The sequence below is a fragment of the Lagenorhynchus albirostris genome, chromosome 19 (assembly GCF_949774975.1).
Source record: "Lagenorhynchus albirostris chromosome 19, mLagAlb1.1, whole genome shotgun sequence".
In the NCBI taxonomy this organism is placed as follows: domain Eukaryota; kingdom Metazoa; phylum Chordata; class Mammalia; order Artiodactyla; family Delphinidae; genus Lagenorhynchus; species Lagenorhynchus albirostris.
The window spans coordinates 9122673-9144367 of record NC_083113.1 but is presented as its reverse complement, the minus strand read 5'-3'; the positions used below and the strand labels follow the sequence as shown (position 1 = coordinate 9144367).

At 56.2% G+C, this 21695-nt stretch overlaps 2 protein-coding genes across 5 annotated transcripts; both read left to right on the top strand.

Annotated features, from left to right (window-relative positions):
• The first annotated feature begins 148 nt into the window (after nt 1-148).
• On the top strand, nt 149-9845 carry KCNJ14 (potassium inwardly rectifying channel subfamily J member 14). 2 transcript variants are annotated; one of them, XM_060132433.1, is made up of 3 exons: nt 149-261; nt 5362-6121; nt 7936-9845. In XM_060132433.1, the coding sequence occupies exons 2-3, from the start codon at nt 5414-5416 to the stop codon at nt 8521-8523; spliced, it is 1296 nt and encodes a 431-aa protein (XP_059988416.1). In that variant the 5' UTR covers nt 149-261; nt 5362-5413; the 3' UTR covers nt 8524-9845. The 2 variants fall into 2 exon arrangements, with proteins under 2 accessions (XP_059988416.1, XP_059988418.1); XM_060132435.1 differs by lacking the exon at nt 149-261 and adding an exon at nt 1792-2457.
• A 2430-nt stretch (nt 9846-12275) lies between these two features.
• On the top strand, nt 12276-21349 carry CYTH2 (cytohesin 2). 3 transcript variants are annotated; one of them, XM_060132436.1, is made up of 12 exons: nt 12276-12519; nt 13332-13479; nt 13578-13644; nt 14676-14794; nt 16172-16252; nt 16735-16847; nt 16958-17106; nt 17649-17760; nt 20502-20578; nt 20689-20760; nt 20859-21013; nt 21103-21349. In XM_060132436.1, exons 1-12 carry the CDS (start codon nt 12501-12503, stop codon nt 21188-21190), a joined length of 1200 nt encoding a protein of 399 aa, XP_059988419.1. In that variant the 5' UTR covers nt 12276-12500; the 3' UTR covers nt 21191-21349. The 3 variants fall into 3 exon arrangements, with proteins under 3 accessions (XP_059988419.1, XP_059988421.1, XP_059988420.1); XM_060132438.1 differs by lacking the exon at nt 12276-12519 and adding an exon at nt 12881-13050; XM_060132437.1 differs by lacking the exon at nt 12276-12519 and having other exon boundaries at nt 13345-13450; nt 17649-17761; nt 20500-20578.
• Nucleotides 21350-21695: the final 346 nt, after the last annotated feature.

Here is a 21695-nt window from a genome sequence, read left to right as displayed (position 1 = left end):
TCTCCAGCCTGCTTGGGCCGAGGCCCAGCCGCCCTGCCTGGCCGTCCTCCCTGGCTCCCCCTCTGCGGCTCGGAGCTGGCCCCACCCCCTGCCCCCCCTCGGGCCAGGCCTCTGATCCTCCTGTGGACACAGAGGTCGGCACCCGGCACAAGGCCCCTGGGGCCGAGGACGGGCCGCAGCACCTCAGCACCCACAGAGGCTCGCGTCGGCCCGAACAGAAGAGCCCCCGGCAGAGGGCATGGGGGTGGGCTGCCCCATCAGGTACGTGTCTCCGCACAGAGCCCCAGGGCCGGGGTCCTGGCTCGGAGAGCCGTCCCCGCCCCCACCTTCTTTGCTCGGGGGTCTGCCCCGGCACCTGCAGCCCATCCTCACCGTTCCCCACTCAGTGACACGTTCCAGCCCCAGAGCGATCTCCCCCGCCCAGCTTCACTCCCCCCAGCTCTGAGCCCACCTCCGTTTCCTGCCTGTTTTCACTGTCTCCCCCGTCCCCCCCATCCTGCGTCTCGTCTCGTCCCATCTCTGTCCCCCATCTGGCTCTGTCACCACAGCTCCTGTGTCTCCACTTCTCTTTGCTCGGTTGCTCCGAGGCTGCCTGCCTCTTTTCTGTCCCCCTCTCTCTCCGGGCCTCTGTCCCCTCTGGGTTCCTGTGACCCCCTGGGGGGGGTCTCTGTCCTTCCCTCCATCTCAGGGCTGCCCCTCCACACTCGCCCTCCCTGCCCATCTCTGAGCCTCTGTACCCTCGTCTGTCTTCAGTCTCCACACCACATCCCCTCCTGTCCATCTCTGCCCTCCAACCTGCTGCCCAGACCCCACTAGTGAGCGGGGGGTGGGGGGCTTGTGAGGGGACAGCCAGGGTCTCAGGGAGCGTGTGAAAGTGCTTCTGGGCGGAGGGGGGTGGCACCTGGGGCGGGGCTTCTCAGCCCCAGATTAGACAGTGACTTTGACGTGAAGTTGATGCACCTTAAGCCCCGTGTCGCCTTTATATGGAAACATTAAGCTGCTCTCCCAGGTCAGGGGGAGGTGGGGGGAGGACTTCAGGCTCTGGGTCCTCTTCTCTGGGGTCCTGCCGTTGCTGGTGGGAGGTGTGTGTGCCCTGAGGCCAAGTCCCACGTGCTGCCTGTGAACTGGGCCCGTTGGATGCAGACAGGACCCCCCCGGAGGTGAAGGCCCCTCCTGTGTGCTTTATGAAATGGACGAGATCACATCTGCCTCACGGGGCTGAGGGTGGCACAGGAGGATTTAGGAAAGCAGAGTCCTGGGTTGGAAAGGCTCAGGACCAAAGCAGCAGCCCACCCCTGGCACTTTGTGGGTCTGGCCAGGTCTCTGAGCCCACTCCCCAGCCTGTGAACCGGAGTGATGATCCTGACCTCCCAGAATCCTGAGCAGCCAAGGTGAGCGGCGGGGTCTGGTGGAGTGCAGTGGGCGGGCTGCAGATACCTGGTGAGCTTGGCAAGGCCTGGGACATCGGTGCTCAGGAAATAGGAGCGTGCGATCAGGTAGTTTGCGGGCCGGTCTGTCACTCAGGCTTTGGCACCGAGAAGGCTGGATGGGAGTTCAGGGTTTGCTGTTCCTTGGCTGAGGGACCTGGCACAAGGGATGGACCTCGGCGCCTCAGTTTGCTTTACTGTGAGAAGCAAAGTCCCCGCATCCAAGGGTTGTGGTCAGAGATGGGTGACTGCGTGTGAGGAGGCCCCTCCGGCCCCCCGCGGCCCCTCCCCCATCATGTCATCCATCAGGTGGCCCCTGAGAGGAGACTAGTGCATAGTGGGGACTTCCAGGCAGCAGAGGGCTGCAAATGTCGAGGTCAGAGCCTGGATTCTGACCTCAGGCCTGCCCCCTTCAGCGATGACCCTCAGTTTCCCGTTTCTGGAAGAACGATCTCTAATGCCCAGAATAGTTGAGGCTGAAAAAAAGAGAGTTGGGGCACATCATGGGCGCTGAACACAGCCAGGTGCGGTCCACTCTGACGTGAGCCTCAGCTTTGCCTCTGCAGTATGGGCCTAAGAAAATCCCACGTGGCGGAGCTGTCTGGGTGGTCAAGGACAGCAAGTGCAGAGCTCTGGGCAGGGGAGTGGGTACCTGTCGATGGTGAACTTGACATCAACTAACAACTCGCTTTCCTTGGAGTGAGTGCTCCCAGCCCTGCTAAGAAGCCCATGAGGATCCCCAGAGCCTGGCACAGGGGGCTTATAGTACCTAGGTGCTTGGTAGGTATTGATGGAACTGATGTGCAAAACATTTAACCCCTAGCCCAGACAGGTCCCGGAAGTCCCTCCACCACAGGGCCAGATGTTAACCCTGCAGCTGCTGGAGGGCAGTGAGGTCTGCAGGTCCATGCCTGGCCCCTCCGCTCTTCCTCTCCCTCCTCCTAGTTCAGCTGCTAAGATTCCCTCCATTTCTCAGATGAGGCGACTGAGGCTCAGGAAGGGATGTGACTTGCCACCAGTCATATAGCTAGTAAGTGCCCGAGCTGGGATTCAACCTACAACTGCCTGATTCAAAAGCCCAAGTTCTTTCTTCTGGATTCCTCTTCCTTTCAAGGTTTTTTTTTTTGTTTTTTGTTTTTTAAATCCCCATTCCACAGATGAGCAAACTGAGGCTCCAGAAAATGAAGCCAGTGGTCCCAAGGCACACAGTGGGTCAGCAACTGAGTCAAGGTTGGGCCCTGGGTCTATATGACTGAAAGACCGTTCCTGACCTTGATGAAATCCAATTTCCCCGTTTTACAGCTGAGGAAACAGGTTTAGAAAGGTTTCCCCACGATTTGAGAGTCAGGGCCAAGCCTGGGTTTTATTGTATGTTTTTGTTTTTTTGTAACAGCTTCATTGAAATATAACCCACATACCATACAATTCACACATTAAAGTGTACAATTCAGTGTTTTTTTGGTATATTCAGAGTTGTGTAACCATCACCACAATCAATTTTAGAACATTTTCATCACCCCACTAAGAAACCCCATTCCTCTGGCTATCGCTCCCCCATCCCCCCATCTCCCCAGTCCTGGGCACCACTAGTCTTATTTCTCAGTTTACAGATTTGCCCATTTTGGATATTTCATATAAATGGTATTACACAATATATGGTCTTTAGTGATTGGCTTCTTTCACTTTGCATGGTGTTTTCAAGGTTCATCCATGTTGTAGCATCTATCATGCCATTTTTTAAAAAATTACTGGGTAGTATTCCACTGTGTGGATAGACCACATTTTATTCATTCACTCATCAACTGATGGATGTTTGGGTGTTACCATATTTTGGCTATTGTGAATAATACTGCTATGAATATCTGTGAACAGTGTTTGTGTGGACACTTTGTTGTGTTTTGGGTTTTATTCTTAATTTTTGGCTGCACTGCACGGCATGTGGGATCCTAGTTCCCCGACCAGGGATCGAACTTGAGCCCCCTGCAGTGGAAGCACAGTCCCAACCATTGGACCGCCAGGGAAGTCCCCCGGACACTTATTTTTAATTCTCTTGGGTAGATACTTAGGCGTGGAATTGGTAACTCTATGTTTAACCATTTAAGGAACTGCCAGACTATTTTCCACACCAGCTGTGTAATTTTACATTCCACCAGTAGCATAGGAAGGTGCCAATTTCTCCACATCTTTGTTAATGCTTTTCTGGTTTTGTTTTTTCTAATTTTTATAGCCATCCTAAGTGGGTATGAAGTGGTATCTCACTGTGGTTTTGATTTGCATTTCCCTGATGGCATAATGTTGTCAATTATCTTTTCCTATACTTATTGACTATTTGTACAGTTGACCCTTGAAAAACATGGAGGTTAGGGGTGCTGACCCTCTGCACAGTAGAAAATATGAGTATAACTTTAGAGTTGGTCCTCTGTATCCATGGTTCTGAATCCAAGGATTCAACAAACTGCAGACCATGTAGTACTATTGTAGTATTTATTGAAAAAAATCTGTGTATAAGTGGACCCTTGCAGTTCAAACCCACGTTGTTCAAGGGTCAACTGTATATCTTTTTGGAAAAATGCCTATTCAGATCCTTTGCCCATTTTAAAATTGGGCTGTCTTTTTCTTATTGAGTTATAAGGGCTCTTTATATGTTTTAGATACAAATTTCTTAGATACGATTTGCAACTATTTTTTCCCATTAGTGGGTTGTCTTTTCACTTTCATCTTAGTGTCCTTGGAAGCACAAGAGTTTTTAATTTTGATGAAGTTCAAGTTATCTTTTTTTTCCCCTTCTGTTGCTTGTGCCTTCTGAGCTTTTGAGCTATAGGTGACCTCAGAGCCCGGTCTCATCTCTCCAAGCTGGAGTCACAGCAGCAGTTACCACTTAGTCTTTTTTTATTTTATTTTATTTTTTTTGCGGTACGCGGGCCTCTCACTGCTGTGGCCTCTCCCGTTGCGGAGCACAGGCCCCGGACGCACAGGCTCAGCGGCCATGGCCCACGGGCCCAGCCGCTCCGCGGCATGTGGTATCCTCCCGGACCGGGGCACGAACCCACGTCCCCTGCATCGGCCATCGGACTCCCAACCACTGCGCCACCAGGGAAGCCCTTTTTTTTTTTTAATTTTTAGAATTTTTATTGCAGTATAGTTGATTTACAATATTGTGTTAGTTTCAGATGTACAGCCGTGATTCAGTTATATATGTATAGTTTTTCAGATTCTTTTCCATTGTAGGTTATTATAAGATATTGAATATAGTTCCCTGTGCTATATAGTAGGTCCTTGTTGTTTATCTCTTTTATATATAGTAGTGTGCATCTGTTAATCCCAAACTCCTATTTTATCCACCACCCCCACCTGCCCCTTTCCCCTTTGGTAACCGTAAGTTTGTTTTCTTTGTGACCGCTTAGTCTTTATTTTATGAGCATGGACTCCAGAGCTGGACTGCTAGCACTCAAATCCCAGCTTATTTCTGTACCTCTGTTTCCTCATCTGTAAAATGGGGGTGATAACGTCTACATTGTTGAGGTTCAAATATCTAAATTTATGTAAAGTGCTCACAACAATGTCTGGTGCTGTATAAATGTCCGCTCTAGTTACTGTAGTGCTTGCTGTAACACAGTACTGCTATGGCTATAGTTGTGTTCCTGTTGTTGCTACACAACCATCTCCTATAGTATTACCATCAGTGTTTTTGTTTGTTTGCTTTGGCCGCGGTGTGCGGCCTGCGGGATCTTAGTTCCTCGACCAGGGATGGAACCTGCGCCCTTGGCAGTGAAGGCGCACGGTCCTAACCACTGGACTGCCAGGGAATTCCCCCACCAGTGTTGATGCTGTACTGTTCTGATTTTCCACCCATTTGCCAGATGAGGCATGATGGCCAATGAGCTCCCCCATTTCCGGCAGCCCTGACGTGGCTGCCCGTTTCTTGTCCCCGCAGGTTCGGGGCGCCCGCCCCCCGCTAGGCCAAGTGGAGGGGGTGTCCCCGCCCAATGGGCCTGGCCAGGGCCCTGCGCCGCCTGAGCGGCGCCCTGGAGTCGGCGAACAATCGGGCGGGAGATGAGGAGCAGGCCGGGCCCGAGTTGTGCCGCAACGGGTGGGCGCCAGCGCAGTCGCAAGTGGGGCGGCGCCGCGGGCGCTTCGTCAAGAAGGACGGGCACTGCAACGTGCGCTTCGTGAACCTGGGCGGCCAGGGCGCGCGCTACCTGAGCGACCTGTTCACCACGTGCGTGGACGTGCGCTGGCGCTGGATGTGCCTGCTCTTCTCCTGCTCCTTCCTCGCCTCCTGGCTGCTCTTCGGCCTGGCCTTCTGGCTCATCGCCTCCCTGCACGGCGACCTGGCTGCCCCACCGCCAACCGCCCCCTGCTTCTCGCAGGTGGCTAGCTTCTTGGCCGCCTTCCTCTTCGCGCTGGAGACGCAGACGTCCATTGGCTACGGCGTGCGCAGCGTCACCGAGGAGTGTCCGGCCGCCGTGGCCGCTGTGGTGCTGCAGTGCATCGCCGGTTGCGTGCTGGACGCCTTTGTCGTGGGCGCCGTCATGGCCAAGATGGCCAAGCCCAAGAAGCGCAACGAGACACTGATCTTCAGCGAGAACGCCGTCGTGGCGCTGCGCGACCGCCGCCTCTGCCTCATGTGGCGCGTCGGCAACCTGCGCCGCAGCCACCTCGTCGAGGCCCACGTGCGGGCCCAGCTGCTGCAGGTGCGAGACAGTCCCGGCGGGAGACCACGCCCCCTGGTGGGCGGGCCCTTTCACGAGTTCGGGGGGCAGGTGTCCTGGGGGATGGTGGGAGTTGTAGGTCTAAGGGACAGGTTGCGTGGAGCCTAGAGGGGATCTGGACTACAATTCCCAGCAGCCTCCTGGGGGCAGGGCCCCTTCCGCCCCACCTTGTGGGCTGAGGATGGCTCCCCGAGATGTTGTAGATGTAAACCCAAGGGAAAGATCTCTGATCATTTCTTCCTGGAGGCCTAGACTTCAGACAGATTTTGAGACTTATGGAGCTCCCTGTGGAGCTCCATTGAGGATGGAGGATGGGCCCTCTATCGAATTGTGGGAAATCCAGACCTGCGAGGTCCACGCCTGGACGGTAAAGGCTCTGAACTACAATTCCCAGAAGCTTCTGGGGGCAGGGAAATTGCCCACCTGGGGTGGTCTGAGGAGGCGTTGTAGTTTTGTGGGTGGTGTAAACCACGGCTCAGGTTTACGAGTCTCAGCAGATATTGTGGTACAGAGAGAGACCTGTGACTGAGGCCAGACCCCTATGGGCTTGTGGGAGATGTAGGCCCGAGGACGGGGTGCAACTCAACTCACACCTGCAGAGTCAGGGAACACAATTCTCCATGGCCTCTGGGCATCATTTGTGAGAGACTTCATTCCCCACCTCAGGGGCCCAGACTCTCCCACCAGCCTCCTGCTCAGAGAAGTACAGGGCAGTGTTTGGGAAACTCTTGAATTTTAGCGTCTCACCAAACAAACAAAAACAAACCCAAAACAAACAAAAAACTACAATTCCCATTGGTCCCTGGGGCAGCGACTCCTTCCAGCGCCCTGATGAAGGTGCCTTAGAATTGTGTTTCTAGAATTGTGGTCAAACCGCCCAAGCAAATTCTGGGGCAGCAGCTGCCCTTGCCTTGCAAGTAAAGACATTTAAGAACTCTGGTCTGGGGCTGGACTGGGGTGAGAGGGAGGACGGGGTTGTGGTGGGAACTACAACTCCCAGCAGCCTCTGGGGGCTCTCGGAGACAGTGGCAAGAGAAGGAGTCCCCAGCCCCCCACCTCTGGCTCCTGCTTGACTGAAACACCAGGATTCACGACCAGGGGGGACACTGTCTCTCCCAGAGGTCTTTGGGGTGCTGACATGGCCTGGGAAGTGGGTATGGAACCAGTGGGTAGATGGGGTGAAACAGCCAACACCTGGCCGGGGCTTAGGCCCCCACCCCACACAAATACACAGACACACAAGGGGATGGAGGCAGTTGGTTTGGGGGTGTGGGTAGATAGCCCAGAGGCCAGCCTGAGGCAGTGGTGAAACATAGGCTGTTGGACCTAGATTGCCATGCTGGTTTATCTTTCTCTGGCCATATATTGAAAGCCATTTCTCTATCCCTCTCCTCCTTCTCCAATTGCTGGTTGGATGTCATTCTTATCTTCTGTTGTCTCTTTAACTCCGTTTCTGTCTTGCTGATTTCTGTGGGTCTGTGTGAATGTCATTCTGTCCCTCTCTTTTTCTCTCCCCTGTCTTTCTCGGATTTCTTTCCTCAATCCCTGTCTGAGTCTCTGGGCCTCCGTCCTCTCCTCCCTGGACCTCCATCTCCCTCTCTCTGGGTCTCTGTCCTTCTCTCTTTCTGGCTTACCATCCCCCTCTCTCTGGGTCCATGTTCTCCCCACACCCCAACACCTACTGGTCTCTGCCCTCCTCTTTCTCTGCATCTCTCTCCCCTCCTCTCGCTGTCTCTGTCTCCATTTATCTCTCTGCTCCCTAATGTCTGTCTTTGGCCACTCGCTTTTTGCTACAGCCTCGCGTGACCCCGGAGGGTGAGTACATACCGCTGGACCACCAGGATGTGGACGTGGGCTTTGATGGTGGTACCGATCGCATCTTCCTTGTGTCTCCCATCACCATCGTGCATGAGATCGACTCCGCCAGTCCTCTGTATGAACTAGGGCGCGCCGAGCTGGCCCGGGCTGACTTTGAGCTGGTGGTCATTCTCGAGGGCATGGTCGAGGCCACAGCTATGACCACACAGTGTCGCTCTTCCTACCTCCCTGGTGAGCTGCTCTGGGGACATCGTTTTGAGCCGGTCCTCTTCCAGCGTGGCTCCCAGTACGAGGTTGACTATCGCCACTTCCATCGCACTTACGAGGTCCCAGGGACACCCGTCTGCAGCGCCAAGGAGCTGGACGAACGGGCAGAGCGTGCTTCCCACAGCCCCAAGTCTGGCTTCCCTGGCTCTCTGGCAGCATTTTGCTATGAGAATGAACTTGCTCTGAGTTGCTGCCACGAGGAAGAGGAGGAAGAGGAGGGGGATGCGGCAGAGGCAGAAGACAGGGCTGCCAGCCCCCGAGTACTCACACCAACCCTGGCGCTGACCTTGCCCCCATGATACAAGCTGGTACCCCCCTATTTGTACCCCTTTCCCAGAGGTAGCAAGATGGAGAGATTGGGCCCTCTCCTGGAATGAGGGCAGGTGTTTCCTAAGACCAACAGGCCTGCTGGGTAAATTATTAGCTGGTGATATTCTGCCACATCTAGTGGACCTACCAATGAACATACTGGACCTTAATTCCTCTGAATTCTGTGCTCCCTCCTGAGACCCCTGTGTCAGCCCAATTCCTGAGTCTCCCCAGAGATAAGGGATCCAGAATTCTAGACCACCGAAGAGGCAAGGAAGGACTGGTATTTCTAGATTCCTCTAGGTGGCTGGTTTGGTTTGTCAAGCAGGATCATGAAATGATCGTACAGCCCACCTCCAGGGGAAGAAGTCATCTGTTCTCAAGCAGCAGCAGAGATGAAGAATTTGTTGGTCTGAATTGACCTAAGATTCAAGGGACTGTTTCATCTCGACTCAGCCAACCACATAGCAAGTCATTTTTTCTAGACGACCTAAGGAGGGAAAGTTATGGAATGCCCCAAGAATTCAAGACTATATTGATTGACCAATGACAAGGAATGTTGACTGCAAGTCAGGAAAAGACTTTGCGGTTGCAGAAAACCCCAGTGTTGAGATTCTGTGAATACAGATTGACCACAGAGGCAAGCACTGGGGATTCTAGAACAGCTGTGACCAGAGATTGGACTACTCCAGGAACTAAAGAGTTATGTTTCTAGAATGCACAAAACAGTTGGAGAGTCTGTGGGTCTAGAAGGACTAAAGTGACAGATTGGGAGTTCTTGATAGGCGATAACTCCAGACCACTGGCTCTAGAACATCGAACCGAGGGGGAGAATCAACGCTCTACATGATCCACAGGCTTTGTGTCTTTTTTAAGTGCCATTCTAGAATGTCCAGAGGAATCAAGATTCTGTGGCTCTAGATTGATCACAGAGTCAGGGAAGGATTGGCAATTCTGATGTCTGAGGTGTGCTGGTTGCAGTTTGCCCAGTGGAGTGGAAACTCTCAATGAGGATAGATGACTGCTTTGTGGTTCTGTAATGCCAAAAGGAATAAGGCTCCAGGGATCCAGAGTTGTCCGTTATCAAAACCCGGAAGTTCTAATCAGCTCCTAGAACTTGGCAGTTTGAGGAGGTGGACTCGGGACTTGACGGGCAGCATTGCTGGGCTGACCTAGAAGGTGAGGGCTCGGGTGAGACCCTGTGGGTGACAGGGCTAGTTATTGGGCAAGGGAAGGGAGAGGCCCAAGGCTGGTGAGTCTGCAGTGCTCTGGAATCTTCCACCTAGTGATGTGTGTCTATTTCTTAAAGATGTTATACATATGTGTATTATATATATATAATATAAATAAAGATATCTATCTATTTTTTCCTGTGTTCCTACAGTAGGGTTAGAAATTGAGCTTGAGGGCTTCCCTGGTGGCGTGGTGGTTGGGAGTCTGCCTGCCGGTGCGGGGGACATGGGTTCGTGCCCCGGTCCGGGAGGATCCCACGTGCCGCGGAGCGGCTGGGCCCGTGGGCCATGGCTGCTGGGCCTGCATGTCCGGGGCCTGTGCTCTGCAACGGGAGAGGCCACAGCGGTGAGAGGCCCGCGTAACGCAAAAAAAAAAAAAAAAAAAAAAAAAAAAAGAAATTGAGCTTGAGTTAGTGGAATGGAGCGCTTTACAAAGATCCAGGAAGCTTTGCTCTAGACCCCAGCTCTGCCTCAACTAACTGTGTGACTTTGAGCAAATCACGCCCTTCTCCTCATCTCAGTTTCCCCAACTGTAAAAACGAGGTATTGGAACTTGAAGTTCTCCAAGGCCCTTTCCCCGAGGATGATTCCTCACTTCACTGAGCGTTGGATGGGGGTGAGGGTCCTAGAGATACCCTAGCTCTCCCTGGTGCTGGAATGCCTGGTCTTCTGGGGGCAACAGGGATGGGAGATGCTCTCAGAGGCCAGGTCTGAACCTGGATGTCTGAATGACAGGGCAGGCAAGGGGGAGGGAGGGTTGTGGCTCAGGGCCAGAATCACCTCCTCTCTGGTCCAGCTTGGGGGCAGGGGAAGGAGGAGGTACCTCTGAATGTCAGGGGAATGTATGTGTTTAGGGGGAGACTTGTCCCCCAGATTAGGTCATTGGGAGCCCTGTGATGGAATGGTGTGTCTGGGAGTGTGCTTCTGGGGTACATACAGGTCCTTGGATCTGGCCCCTGCCCATGCTGCTATCTACCTAAGTGCCCAGCAGGCTAGAAGCCAGCCGCAGAAGGAGCCAGTGCCAGGGAGGACACGTTCCCACCCCTGTGTCCCAGGATTGAGGGCAGGCACTGTCATTACCCATCAGCCTGCCCCAGTGCTGCATCAACCCAGGTCCCCCTTCTGGTTTCCCCACCTCCCTTTATCCTGAAGAATCCCCACATAATAACCGGATGGGATTAATTAGCTGGCTGCTACCCCAGCTCAGGGTGGCTGGGGTAGGTATCGGGGGCAAAGGAAACCCAGGCATGAAGAAGGGTGTTAAGTTGGGGGTGAAGGGACAGGAAAAGGGTTCTGTTTGGAGGGAGAGAGAGTGGGGTCAGGGCTGGTGCAACCTGGGTTCCTTCTAGGGAGGGCAGAGCTTGAGCCACTCATAAAGGTCACTGAGGGGATTAGGAGGCTCCGTGGCTAATCTGTCAGCTTAACCAGGTCCTGGCCCGGAATGTGTCCCCACCTGCCTAGCTCAGGGAAGGCGAGTGAGGACCAGGCCCAGACACCACCTCAGACCTGATAAGGGACCTGCCCGTTTCGGGGGTGCCCAATATCTCCTTCCGAGCCAGACCCCTGCACGCGCTTTGCCTGCAAGGAATGGGAATGAAAGGTGGGGGAGGGGAAATGTCCTCAGATGCGAGAGAACTTGGAGAGGAGGGAGGATTTTAAGAGCAAGAGTATGAGAGGAGGGGGAAGCGAGTCACAGAAGACAGAAAGGACTCTGAGAAGAGGGAAGGAATCAGAGGTGGGAGGATGCTGAGGAAAGGGGAATTGTAGCGGAGAAGGATGCTAAAATAAGGGGAGGACTTTTGGGGAGAGAGAGAGGAGACTGAGAGGCAGCCTGAGGCAGGAAGGCGGAGCCTGTGCTTTCACTGTATTTGGCCTTCCTCTGTTGTCCCGTTCTCCACGACTGAGACTAAAAAGCGCAGCATTTGGAAGAAAAAAATAAGTCTTTTGTTTCACCACTCCTTGACTCTGAAGAGGCTGAGGTGGATGGGGAGGTCAAGGGAGAGGGTAAGAAATGGGTCTGGAGATCGGAGGAGCCAGTACCCGGAGGAAGGAAGCCAAAAGAAAGCTGAGCCAAAGCTACTCCCGGTTGCGTGGCAACCGCTGCAGTCAAAAGCCAGCTGGGCCGGCTAGGAGGTGTGGCTCACGGAAATAACCGAGGGTCGTGGCCCCGCCCCCTGGCAACAAGCCCAACAAAGGACCGCCCCTAGCAACGTATTGCTAGAGGCGGGGCTCGGTTGACCTGGTATCCTAGGGCCCAGAGCCCTTGCGCAGGCGTAGTTCTCTCTGCTTCTGCTTAGTCCCACCTCCACGCAACTCCTTTCCGAGGCTTCTCATTGGTGAGCAAGCCAGCCAAGAGCCTTCTTTAGTTTCGGAGGGGGGGCCCGGCCCCTGCTCGCACTTCGATTGGCCCCACAGACCGTCTACCTCCGACAGGACATTGCTACGTCTACTCCTTGCGCGTCTATTGGCCCTGGAGGACGATTCTTCGGTATCGGAGGCGGAGCAGACGAGAGGGCCCGCCGTGGATTTGGCGGTGTCAAAACGAGGGGCGGTCCCTACTGGCGGGGCGGTTGGGAGGCGAAGGGAGAGTCTTTTCAGCGCTGAGGACTGGCGCTGAGGAGGCGGCGGTGGCTCCCGGGGCGTTTGAGCGGGCTCACCCGAGCCCGCGGGCCAACGCGGATCCAGGCCCGACCGGCGGGACCGCCCCGGACTCCCCGCGGGCCTTCCTAGCCGCCATGGAGGACGGTGTCTATGGTAAGTCGGGGAGGGGCGGGGCCGTCTGGGAGCGGATGGAGCGTTTCGGCCCCAGCATTCTGCCGCGAGCGTTCTTCCCGGCGCGCGCCCTGCGAAGCTGTTCGGCTCCGTCGTCGCTTCGCTTTTGTGGGGCACGGGACGGGCTTCCGGCGGGGCAGGAGAGTGGGGCGTTCCAGGCCATTGTTTGGGCCGAGCCTGTTTCCGGTGGCAGCGGGAGGGGGTGGGAGCGGCGGAGGCGAGGCCGGGGAGGAACCATTCCCTCTGGAGGGGCCGGGCGAGCCCAGTGCCTGCTGGGAGAGGGGAGGGGGCTTTTGGGGACGCTGGGGTGAGGAGAGATCTTGGGGGCTACAGATTCCGCTAAGGCGGGGACGGGGGCCTTCGATGCCCCGCCCCCTTCCTCAACTCTTGCAAGCTGTCATCAGCTTCGCCTGCCATAGTTACTTTCCATGGACCCAGGAGTCCGGACACCCAGATCCACAGCTACCTCGCCAAGAATGGAGGCAGAAAACCAAGGCCTCAGCCTCCTTTCAAGTAATGGACCGAAGTTCAAGCTTCCAGCCCTTTTTTCCCCACAGACCTAAGAGTTCAGGCTCCCAGTCCCCTTCTCCCCCAGGACTAAAGAGTCTAGGTTCCTAGTCCTTCGTCCCCTGGACTGAGGAGTCCAGGCTGTACCCCGTCTTCCAGTAGACAGGAGGCTGGACTCTCATTCTCCTCCTGCCCCTGAACCTAGGAGCCCTGTCCTCCCCCAGATTTCAGAAGTGCACGCTCCCAGTCCCCAGAACTGACCTCCCACCCCTGATCCCCTCCTCCAGAACCCCCGGACCTGACTCCGGAGGAGCGGATGGAGCTGGAGAACATCCGGCGGCGGAAGCAGGAGCTGCTGGTGGAGATCCAGCGCCTGCGTGAGGAGCTCAGCGAAGCCATGAGCGAGGTGGAGGGTCTGGAGGCCAATGAGGGCAGGTGAGGGCTGGAGCAGGGAACCTGGGGGTCACGAGGCCAGGCCAGGGCCAGGGATGCCCAGGCATTGACCCTCCACCCTCCGTTCTCTGTCCCTGCAGCAAGACCTTGCAACGGAACCGGAAGATGGCAATGGGCAGGAAGAAGTTCAATATGGACCCCAAAAAGGTGCTTGGGGCCACAGGGCTGGGATCAGCCAGGCAGACATCCAGACGGGGGATTCTGGCATCTCTGTTCAGAAGTATAGTGGTTAAAGGTCTACCTTAGGTGCACGGACTTGGTCCTGATCCCTGGATTCAGATATTGGCTGCATTTGTTCCTGGGCTGGAACTTCCGCCCGGGGGGGTCTTCTTCCCCTTTTTGCTCATATTCTAGGGCCCGCTTCTGTTGTCACCTGGAGTCCCCAGGTGGAACTCGATTGAGTCTGGTAGGGAATATGGACAGAGACGTGTACAGAAGAGGGTTGACGAGTGCCATGACAGAGAGAGAGAGAGGTACCAGGGCTGTGGACACTCAGGGCAGCAAGCCTGGTGGCATCAAGGAGGGCTTCCCTGAGGAGGGTATATTCGGGTCAGGTTTGAAGGATGAGTTAGTGTTCACCAGGTGGAGGAAAGATGTTTGTTCGTTCATTCAGTCATTCATTTTACACCCATTTCCTGAGGCCTTCCTCGGGCCTGCCCCTCTGCTAGGCAATGCTGAGGACCCAGAGAAGAGTTTGACCCTGCCTTGCCCTCAGGGAGCCCCTAGACATGGATACCATGATCCAGAGTGAGATAGCCACAGTGGTGGTCCTCGTGGCATCAGGAGAGCCTGAGAAAGCCTTAGTCCAGCCTGAGGCTTGGCCCTCACAGCCCTTGATGGACTGCTGTCTACTAACAGTTTCCAACTTTATTCTTCTTGTCCAAAGCAATGGTAGTTTGTTCAGTCATTCAGCAAACATTCATGAGCTGCTGTTCCTTGCCAGACCCTGCTTCCGGGGGGGCTGGAATTAACCAGGCAAAGGCAGAGGGAACAGTAGATGCAAAGGCTAAGACGTGGGACGGATGGTATTTAAGGACCTGGGAAAAGCCTGAAACTAAAACTCGGCCCTACTCCGTTGAGGGTGGGGGTGGCTTTGGAGGCTCTGGTTTCTGAGGATGTGGGGGGAGGGGCGTGGCTTTCTGAGTACCCAGCCCTGAGACCCAGCTCCCACCCCCCAGGGGATCCAGTTCCTGGTGGAGAATGAACTTCTGCAGAACACACCCGAGGAGATCGCCCGCTTCCTGTACAAGGGCGAAGGCCTGAACAAGACGGCCATCGGGGACTACCTGGGGGAGAGGTGAGACCTGCCCCCTTCCCCCCCCCCCGCCCCCCCACCACCTCCTGCTTGGCTTCTCACCTCGGCCCCATGCACCCAACTCCTCCCGAGAAGAGGCCCTGATAGATCAGCCTTATGACTGGATTTTGACAAAATGGGCTGACAGGAGTCTGGGGGAGCCTGGGACCTTCTGGGGAACCTGGGGGCCATCTGTGAGCATCTGGGGGGTGTGGGACCTTTGTGGACATCTGGGCAATGTGGGGACCTTCCATTTAGGTCTGGGGACAGTGGAGAACATCTGTGGGTGGTGTGGGAGCGTGAGAATGGTGTGTAGACAACTGGTGTGCATGGGAATGATGCGGACCGCTAGGAAGTGGGGGGGTCATCAGTGGATATCTAGGGAGCACAGGGGGCCCATGGACATCTGAGAGCATGAGGGCCATGTGTGGACGTCCAGGGTGTGTCGGGACCACCTAGAAGGGTAGGGTGCCTGAGATTGGATGTTGGGAGTGTATGGGGACCAACTGTGGATATCCGGGGGGTACCTAGGGATTTATGGACATCTGGGGTACATGGAGATCATCTGTGGATGTTGGGAATGTGCGGGGACCGTCTAGACATCCAGGGTGCATGGGGACCTCCTATCTGTGAGCGTCTGGGGTGTGTAGAGACTGTCTGAACGGCTGAGGTGCACAGGACCATCTGTGAGCGTCTGGGGTGTTTAGAGACTGTCTGAACGGCTGAGGTGCACAGGACCATCTGTGAGCGTCTGGGGTGTGTAGAGACTGTCTGAGGTGCACAGGATCATCTGTGGACGTTTGGGATGCTTAGGGATTGTGTGGACATCTAGGGTGTGTGGAACTTTCTGGATATCTGCAGTACAGAGACCGTCTGTGGACATCTGGGGTGCATAGGGACTGTTTGGGGAGTCTGGGGGTCACCTCTAGATTTCTGGGGATTGTCTGTGGACATCTGGACTGCATGGAGATGGTCCGGATATCTGGCATTGTGGGGATCGTTTTGTGGACATCTGTAGTGCACTGGGATTGTCCATGGACCTATGGGGGATGGGGGACCATCTCCACAGGGCATCTGTGGAACCTGGGGCTCATCGGAGAGAGGTGATGGCCAGCAGAGCACGTGTTTGCTGCATTTCTCCCCACTGAATAGAGGTCCAGCCACACCAGGGTTCTCGAGGCAGACAGTCCTCCCAAGAGCCTTCTGAGTATCCCTGCCCTGGTGCCAGGCCTGTGATGGGGGCTTGGCCAAAACTTTCACCGGCTACAGGGGTAGCCTCTGTGCAGAAGAGGGGGCGCAGCCTCCCCACTCCTTCGCCTCCTGTCCACGCCCACCTCCCCACGCCCCTTCCTGCACGTGACTTTGTCCCTGTCCTCCCAGGGAAGAGCTGAACCTGGCAGTGCTCCACGCCTTCGTGGATCTGCATGAGTTCACCGACCTCAATCTGGTGCAGGCCCTCAGGTGAGAGAGACGAGGCTGGAAGGGCAGGAAGGTACCTGTCAGGGCTTTCTTTCCAAGTGATGATCCCTACTCAGAACAAAACAGCAACAAAAATTAGGGAATGGATTGCCTTTACATGACACCAAAGTCCACGGTGGGGCTTCCTCCCGGCATACCTGTATCCAGGTGCTCAAATGGTGTCAGAAGGACAACTTTCTCTTTCTCTTGATTGTGCTCCCCATGGTGTGGGCATTGCTCGCCACAGACCCTTCTCCCACATGATAGCAGAAGGCCCTAGCAACCATCAGACCCGTTCAGCAACCTTAGTAGAAAGAAGGAGGGTGTTTCCATATAAATCCACCAAAAGTCTCATGGCCGATGCTCAGTGGTCAGATTGGCCACAAGCGTGGAGCTCTCATTGGCCAGTTCCTATCACGGGGACTGAGAATGGGGAGGGGGTCCTGCCAGTCCTGGCATCGACACCCGGCCCCTCTCTGACGCAGGCAGTTCCTCTGGAGCTTCCGCCTCCCTGGAGAAGCCCAGAAGATTGATCGGATGATGGAAGCCTTTGCCCAGCGCTACTGCCTGTGCAACCCGGGGGTTTTCCAGTCCACAGGTGGGGGCGCAGGCTCCTGGGTCCTGGGGAAGGAGAGAGCTGGGGGCTTGACCTCTCGGGTCCTGGGGGCCCATATGCCCCAGTCATCACCCCCTGACTGTCCAATGCAGACACGTGCTACGTGCTGTCCTTCGCCGTGATCATGCTGAACACCAGCCTTCACAACCCCAACGTCCGGGACAAGCCGGGCCTGGAGCGCTTCGTGGCCATGAACCGGGGCATCAATGAGGGCGGGGACCTGCCTGAGGAGCTGCTCAGGGTCAGGCCCCCCTCCCCCTCCCCCAGCGCCCTCAGCCCTGTCCCTCTTCCTGCCGCAGACCCTCCTCCCTGCGGGTCTCCTAGTGCCTGAGCTCCCCGCCCGGGATCATCGCGTCGCCCGTGGACAGCGTGGTCATGCCAGCATGTCCATTTCTTTCCTCTTTCTCTCTCTCTGGCTGGCTGTCTTGTCTCTCTCTTTCTCTTTTCTGTCTCTCTCTGGCTCTGTGCCTCTTTCAGGGTCTTGGTGTGTCCCATTCTCCACCTGCCTGTTGGTCTCGCTCAGAACCTAGCAGCTCTTCCTATGTCTGTGTTTCCACATATTTTTTTAATCTTTCCTCCTCTTTCTCCTCCCTGGGGCTCCCTCCACTCTTCTGCCTTCTGCTTCCCTTTTCTCCCGGCCTCCTCCCTCCCTGCACCATCCCATCTGCCGTCCCACCCATGGTCTCATTGGCTCCCTGGTTGCTGGAGCCCCCTCCCCACTGCCAGGTAGCCCTGGGAGGGTCCCAGGAGCCTGGAATTGCTGACCATGCCTTCGCCCCTCAGAACCTCTATGACAGCATCCGAAATGAGCCCTTCAAGATTCCTGAGGATGATGGGAATGATCTGACCCACACCTTCTTCAACCCGGACCGGGAGGGCTGGCTCCTTAAGCTGGGTACGTCCCTTGCTGACTCTGCTGGCTGCCTCTGCAGGGGGGAGGTTAGTGGGCCCCAGGCTGTGGACTCAGCTTCTCACATACCCGCTGTGTGACCTTAGGCCAGCGATTCCACCTCTCTGAACCTCAGTTTCCACATCTGAAAAACGGGCCGAAAATGAGTTCAGCCCTGTGTGCCGGGCCCAAGCCCAGGGCCGGGCTTGTATTCAGCGCTCCCTAACCCCTTGTGTTCACCCATGCATGTTTACGGAACCCCTTCTTTGTGCCAGGCCCTGGTTTAGGCACTGAGGACACAGCCGAGAACCAGATTGCCCAGTCCCCATCTGGGGGGAGAGTGTTCACTCGGGATGCTCTCAGCTGTAGTGAACAGAAAATAGCCCAAGGGGTTGGGATGCCTGGGAGCCTGTTACCTCACTTGGAGGGAACTCCTGGGGGTCCGAGGCAGACCGACTATGACACTCTTGCATTTATCCCCATGGCATGTTACCTCCTTATCAGCCCAGTAGCGTAGTGGCTGTTCTAGGGGTGTCGTACCTCCCCAGAACATCTCCCTTAGTCAGAAAAGAGCCTGCAGAAATGAGGAAAAGGGTCTCAGAGTACCCCGGTGGACTTCTCAGCTGGTTGGATTGGTTCCTGGTGGGGGGCGGGGCCGCACCCAGGCTGGCTTAGGTGAATCGGGAGCCCCTGGCCCCGATGGGGTGGATGGGGCAGGGGCCAGCGACCCTTGGAACACGTGGCACCGGCAAATTCAGGGTTAGTTAGCGGAGGTCTGACAGGTACAGCTGGCTGAGGACTGGAGTGGTTCTCAACCCTGGCTGCCCAGAGATTCACCCGAAAACCGCAATGGCCAGTCCACAGACTTGTGACTGCTGGGGGCAGGATAGGCCATCAGCCATGTTGAAAGCTCTCCAGGTGGTTCCAGTGCATGGCCCAGGTTGAGAGCCATTGGCTCGGAGCTGGGCCTGGTTGTAGTAGGTGCCCTGGGAGGGTCAGCGGTGGCTTTTTTTTTTTTTAATTTGGCTGCGCCAGGCGAGCTCCTTATTTGCGGCATGCATATGGGATCTAGTTCCCTGACCAGGGATGGAACCCGGGCCCCTTGCATTGGGAGCGCGGAGTCTTATCCACTGCACCACCAGAGAAGTCCCAGCGGTGGCTTTTTAATGGAGGAGCAGTGAGTGACTGCCCCAGGGAGAAAGAGAATCTGGTGAGGAATTATAGTCGACTGAAGGCAGCCCAGACAGTGGGAGGGCCCAGAGGAAGCTTCCAGCCTGGCACAGGGTCAGGGCAGGACTTTGCTCCGTTCACATCTCATCATCCACACTGCCTCCCCCGCCGCATGGAATTCTGCTCCTAAATGGAGGAATCGCTTCTCCAGCCACAGTAGCAGGTCCCTGGTGCATAAAAAATGCGAACCACTCCTTCCAGACAACTTGCTGGGGTGGAAGGATTCCTGAATCAGCTCCGAAGGAGGTCTGCGGAGTCTGGGAGGAATTTAGATTCTTCAAGGAAGGCCAAATGGTGCCCCTGGCAGTGAGTGGGTGGGAAGGAAAAGCAGGAGGGGCAGCTTCCTGAGGAACTGGTTCTCTTCCAAACCGCACCCAGCAGTAGGAATCCTGCACATTTCTTGGATGAGGAGATTGAGGCCCGGTCACTGTCCAGCAGCCACTGGGCAGAGGTGGCCTTGGACCCAGATCTCTGACCAGAGCATGTCACAAGGTCATTAGAAGAAGGCACCTCTTAAACACTGAAATACAGGAAAGGGAATCTGTGGTGGTTATATTCACAAAGGTGGTTAATAGAAGTCATTATTACTGCAGTTTAATCCTTGCGGGATCATAGGGAGCCCAGAAGCGGGTCACTTGGAAGCAGGAAGGTGTGGGCTGGAGTGGGTCTCTAGACTGGAGTCCACAGAGGGCAAGTGGTTGTCCTAAGGTCACACGGCCAGTTTGTACTGGTGCTGACATGAGTCCCCAAGCCCACCTTGGCCCACCGACTGGGGGTTTTGTCTTCTGCCTCGTGGGAATGACTTCCCTACAGAGACATCTTCACCGTGGCAGTGGAAGGCCCTCCTGGCCTGGGATACACGCTAGGGGGTGGGCCGGAGCTGGGCACTGGCGCAGGAGGTGCTCTTGGCCGCCTCAGCGCGGTTCAGCATCCTCAGCCTCCCGGGGTGGGAGAGGGTCAGGCCATTCCTCCCTCATGTGGATGTAACTGGTTTTCTTCCCTCTCTCTCCCTCCCTCCCTCCTTCTCTGCGTGTTTCTCTGCTGTTTCTGTCAATCTCTGTGCCACCCCCTGCGCATCCCTTCCCTCCCCAACCCTGCGGCTCTCGGGGGCACCCCATTCTTCCGCCTTCCCTTCTCGCCTGGTCCTGCCTGCTTTCTCGCTGTCTGCCCCAGGAGGTAGGTACAAGGCCGGCCCGTCCTTGCTCCCCGACATGACACAAGGGGAGGGGGCTGCCCTGGCCTCGGGCCCATAGCTGGGGGGCTGAGGGCCCTGACCCGAGTCGACAGACAGGCTTAGAGAGTGTAGAGCCGCAGGCTGGGGGTGGACCGGTTCCCGGGGCCCCGACATCACGCCTTGTCCTGCTCGTCTTCCCACGCATCGCTCTGTCCGAGGCCCTGACAGCCCCACCTTCCCTGTGCTCGCTCTGTCTCTCACCCCCCACCCGCCCCCGTCCCCGCCCTCCCAGAGGCCCCATCCCCCTGTTGAGCCCAGGCCCCCTACCCCCCTTCCCTTCCAGGGGGCCGGGTGAAGACGTGGAAGCGGCGCTGGTTTATCCTCACGGACAACTGCCTCTACTATTTTGAGTACACGACGGTGAGGGCGGGGCCGAGGGGCAGGGGGCCGGACTCCTGAGTCTGCGGGAGGCAGGGGCTGGGGGGTGGGGGGGGAGACTGGAAGTCTGAATCCGGTCAAACTCGTCTCAGGACAAGGAGCCCCGAGGAATCATCCCCTTGGAGAATCTGAGCATCCGCGAGGTGGACGACCCCCGGAAACCAGTAAGATCCTCCCTGTACCCCGTCCTGCCGTGTCGGGGGGTCTCTCCTGTCCCCAGGGCTGGCTCTTCCCAGCTGCCCATCGTCTCGTGTCTACCCAGAACTGCTTCGAGCTCTACATCCGCAACAACAAGGGGCAGCTCATCAAAGCCTGCAAGACAGAGGCAGATGGCCGGGTGGTTGAGGGGAACCACATGGTGTACCGGATCTCGGCCCCCACACAGGAGGAGAAGGACGAGTGGATCAAGTCCATCCAGTGAGCCTGCGCCCCAGAGTTCTTGGGGAGGGGTTGTCCGGGGGCCCAGGCCCCTCGGCCCTCACCCTGGGATCCCGCCCCTTCTGCAGGGCCGCCGTGAGCGTGGACCCGTTCTATGAGATGTTGGCTGCGAGGAAGAAGCGGATTTCCGTCAAGAAGAAGCAGGAGCAGCCCTGACCCCCTGCCCCCAACTCTATTATTTATTACGGAGCTGCCCTGCCCGGGTGGCCGGACCCCCGGGCCCTGGGGCTGCGGATCCCGGTTCCCCGTTTGGAAAACTCATCTCCTCTAGCTCCTCTTTCATTATTTGTAATTAATACGCTGTTGGTAATCTTATGAATTATTTAACCATTCGCGGCCTGCGGACCCCTCATCTCTTGGGGTTGGTGGAGCTGGCCTGGTAACGCGTGAAGAAAGGGTGCTGTCTGTGCAGCTGAACGAGCCGGGCGTCTCCTGGATGGCTCAGTTCTGGTTTCACCCATAGCCCGCGGGGGTGGAGTAAAGGAAGAAGTTTAACTGGGTTGGCGTGAGCGTTGCATTAGAACTGAAGGGTGCTGAGAATGCAGGTATGCAGAGCTTCCGGGACGAGGTCTGCCATTCATTCTAGACATTACTTGACAGCCAGGCGCCGGGCAGACACTCATCCCACCTTTGCTCTCATGGGCTTGTGGTCTTTGAGGGG

Excerpts from the sequence above, each read along its gene's own strand:
- CYTH2 (XM_060132438.1), top strand. The coding sequence starts at position 12,966 with ATGGACCCAGGAGTCCGGACACCCAGATCCACAGCTACCTCGCCAAGA. Across the intron at positions 16,253-16,734 it reads AATCTGGTGCAGGCCCTCAG|GCAGTTCCTCTGGAGCTTCC; the intron begins GTGAGAGAGACG and ends TCTCTGACGCAG. Across the intron at positions 20,761-20,858 it reads TGGACGACCCCCGGAAACCA|AACTGCTTCGAGCTCTACAT; the intron begins GTAAGATCCTCC and ends GTGTCTACCCAG.
- KCNJ14 (XM_060132433.1), top strand. The coding sequence starts at position 5,414 with ATGGGCCTGGCCAGGGCCCTGCGCCGCCTGAGCGGCGCCCTGGAGTCG. Across the intron at positions 6,122-7,935 it reads TGCGGGCCCAGCTGCTGCAG|CCTCGCGTGACCCCGGAGGG; the intron begins GTGCGAGACAGT and ends TTTTTGCTACAG.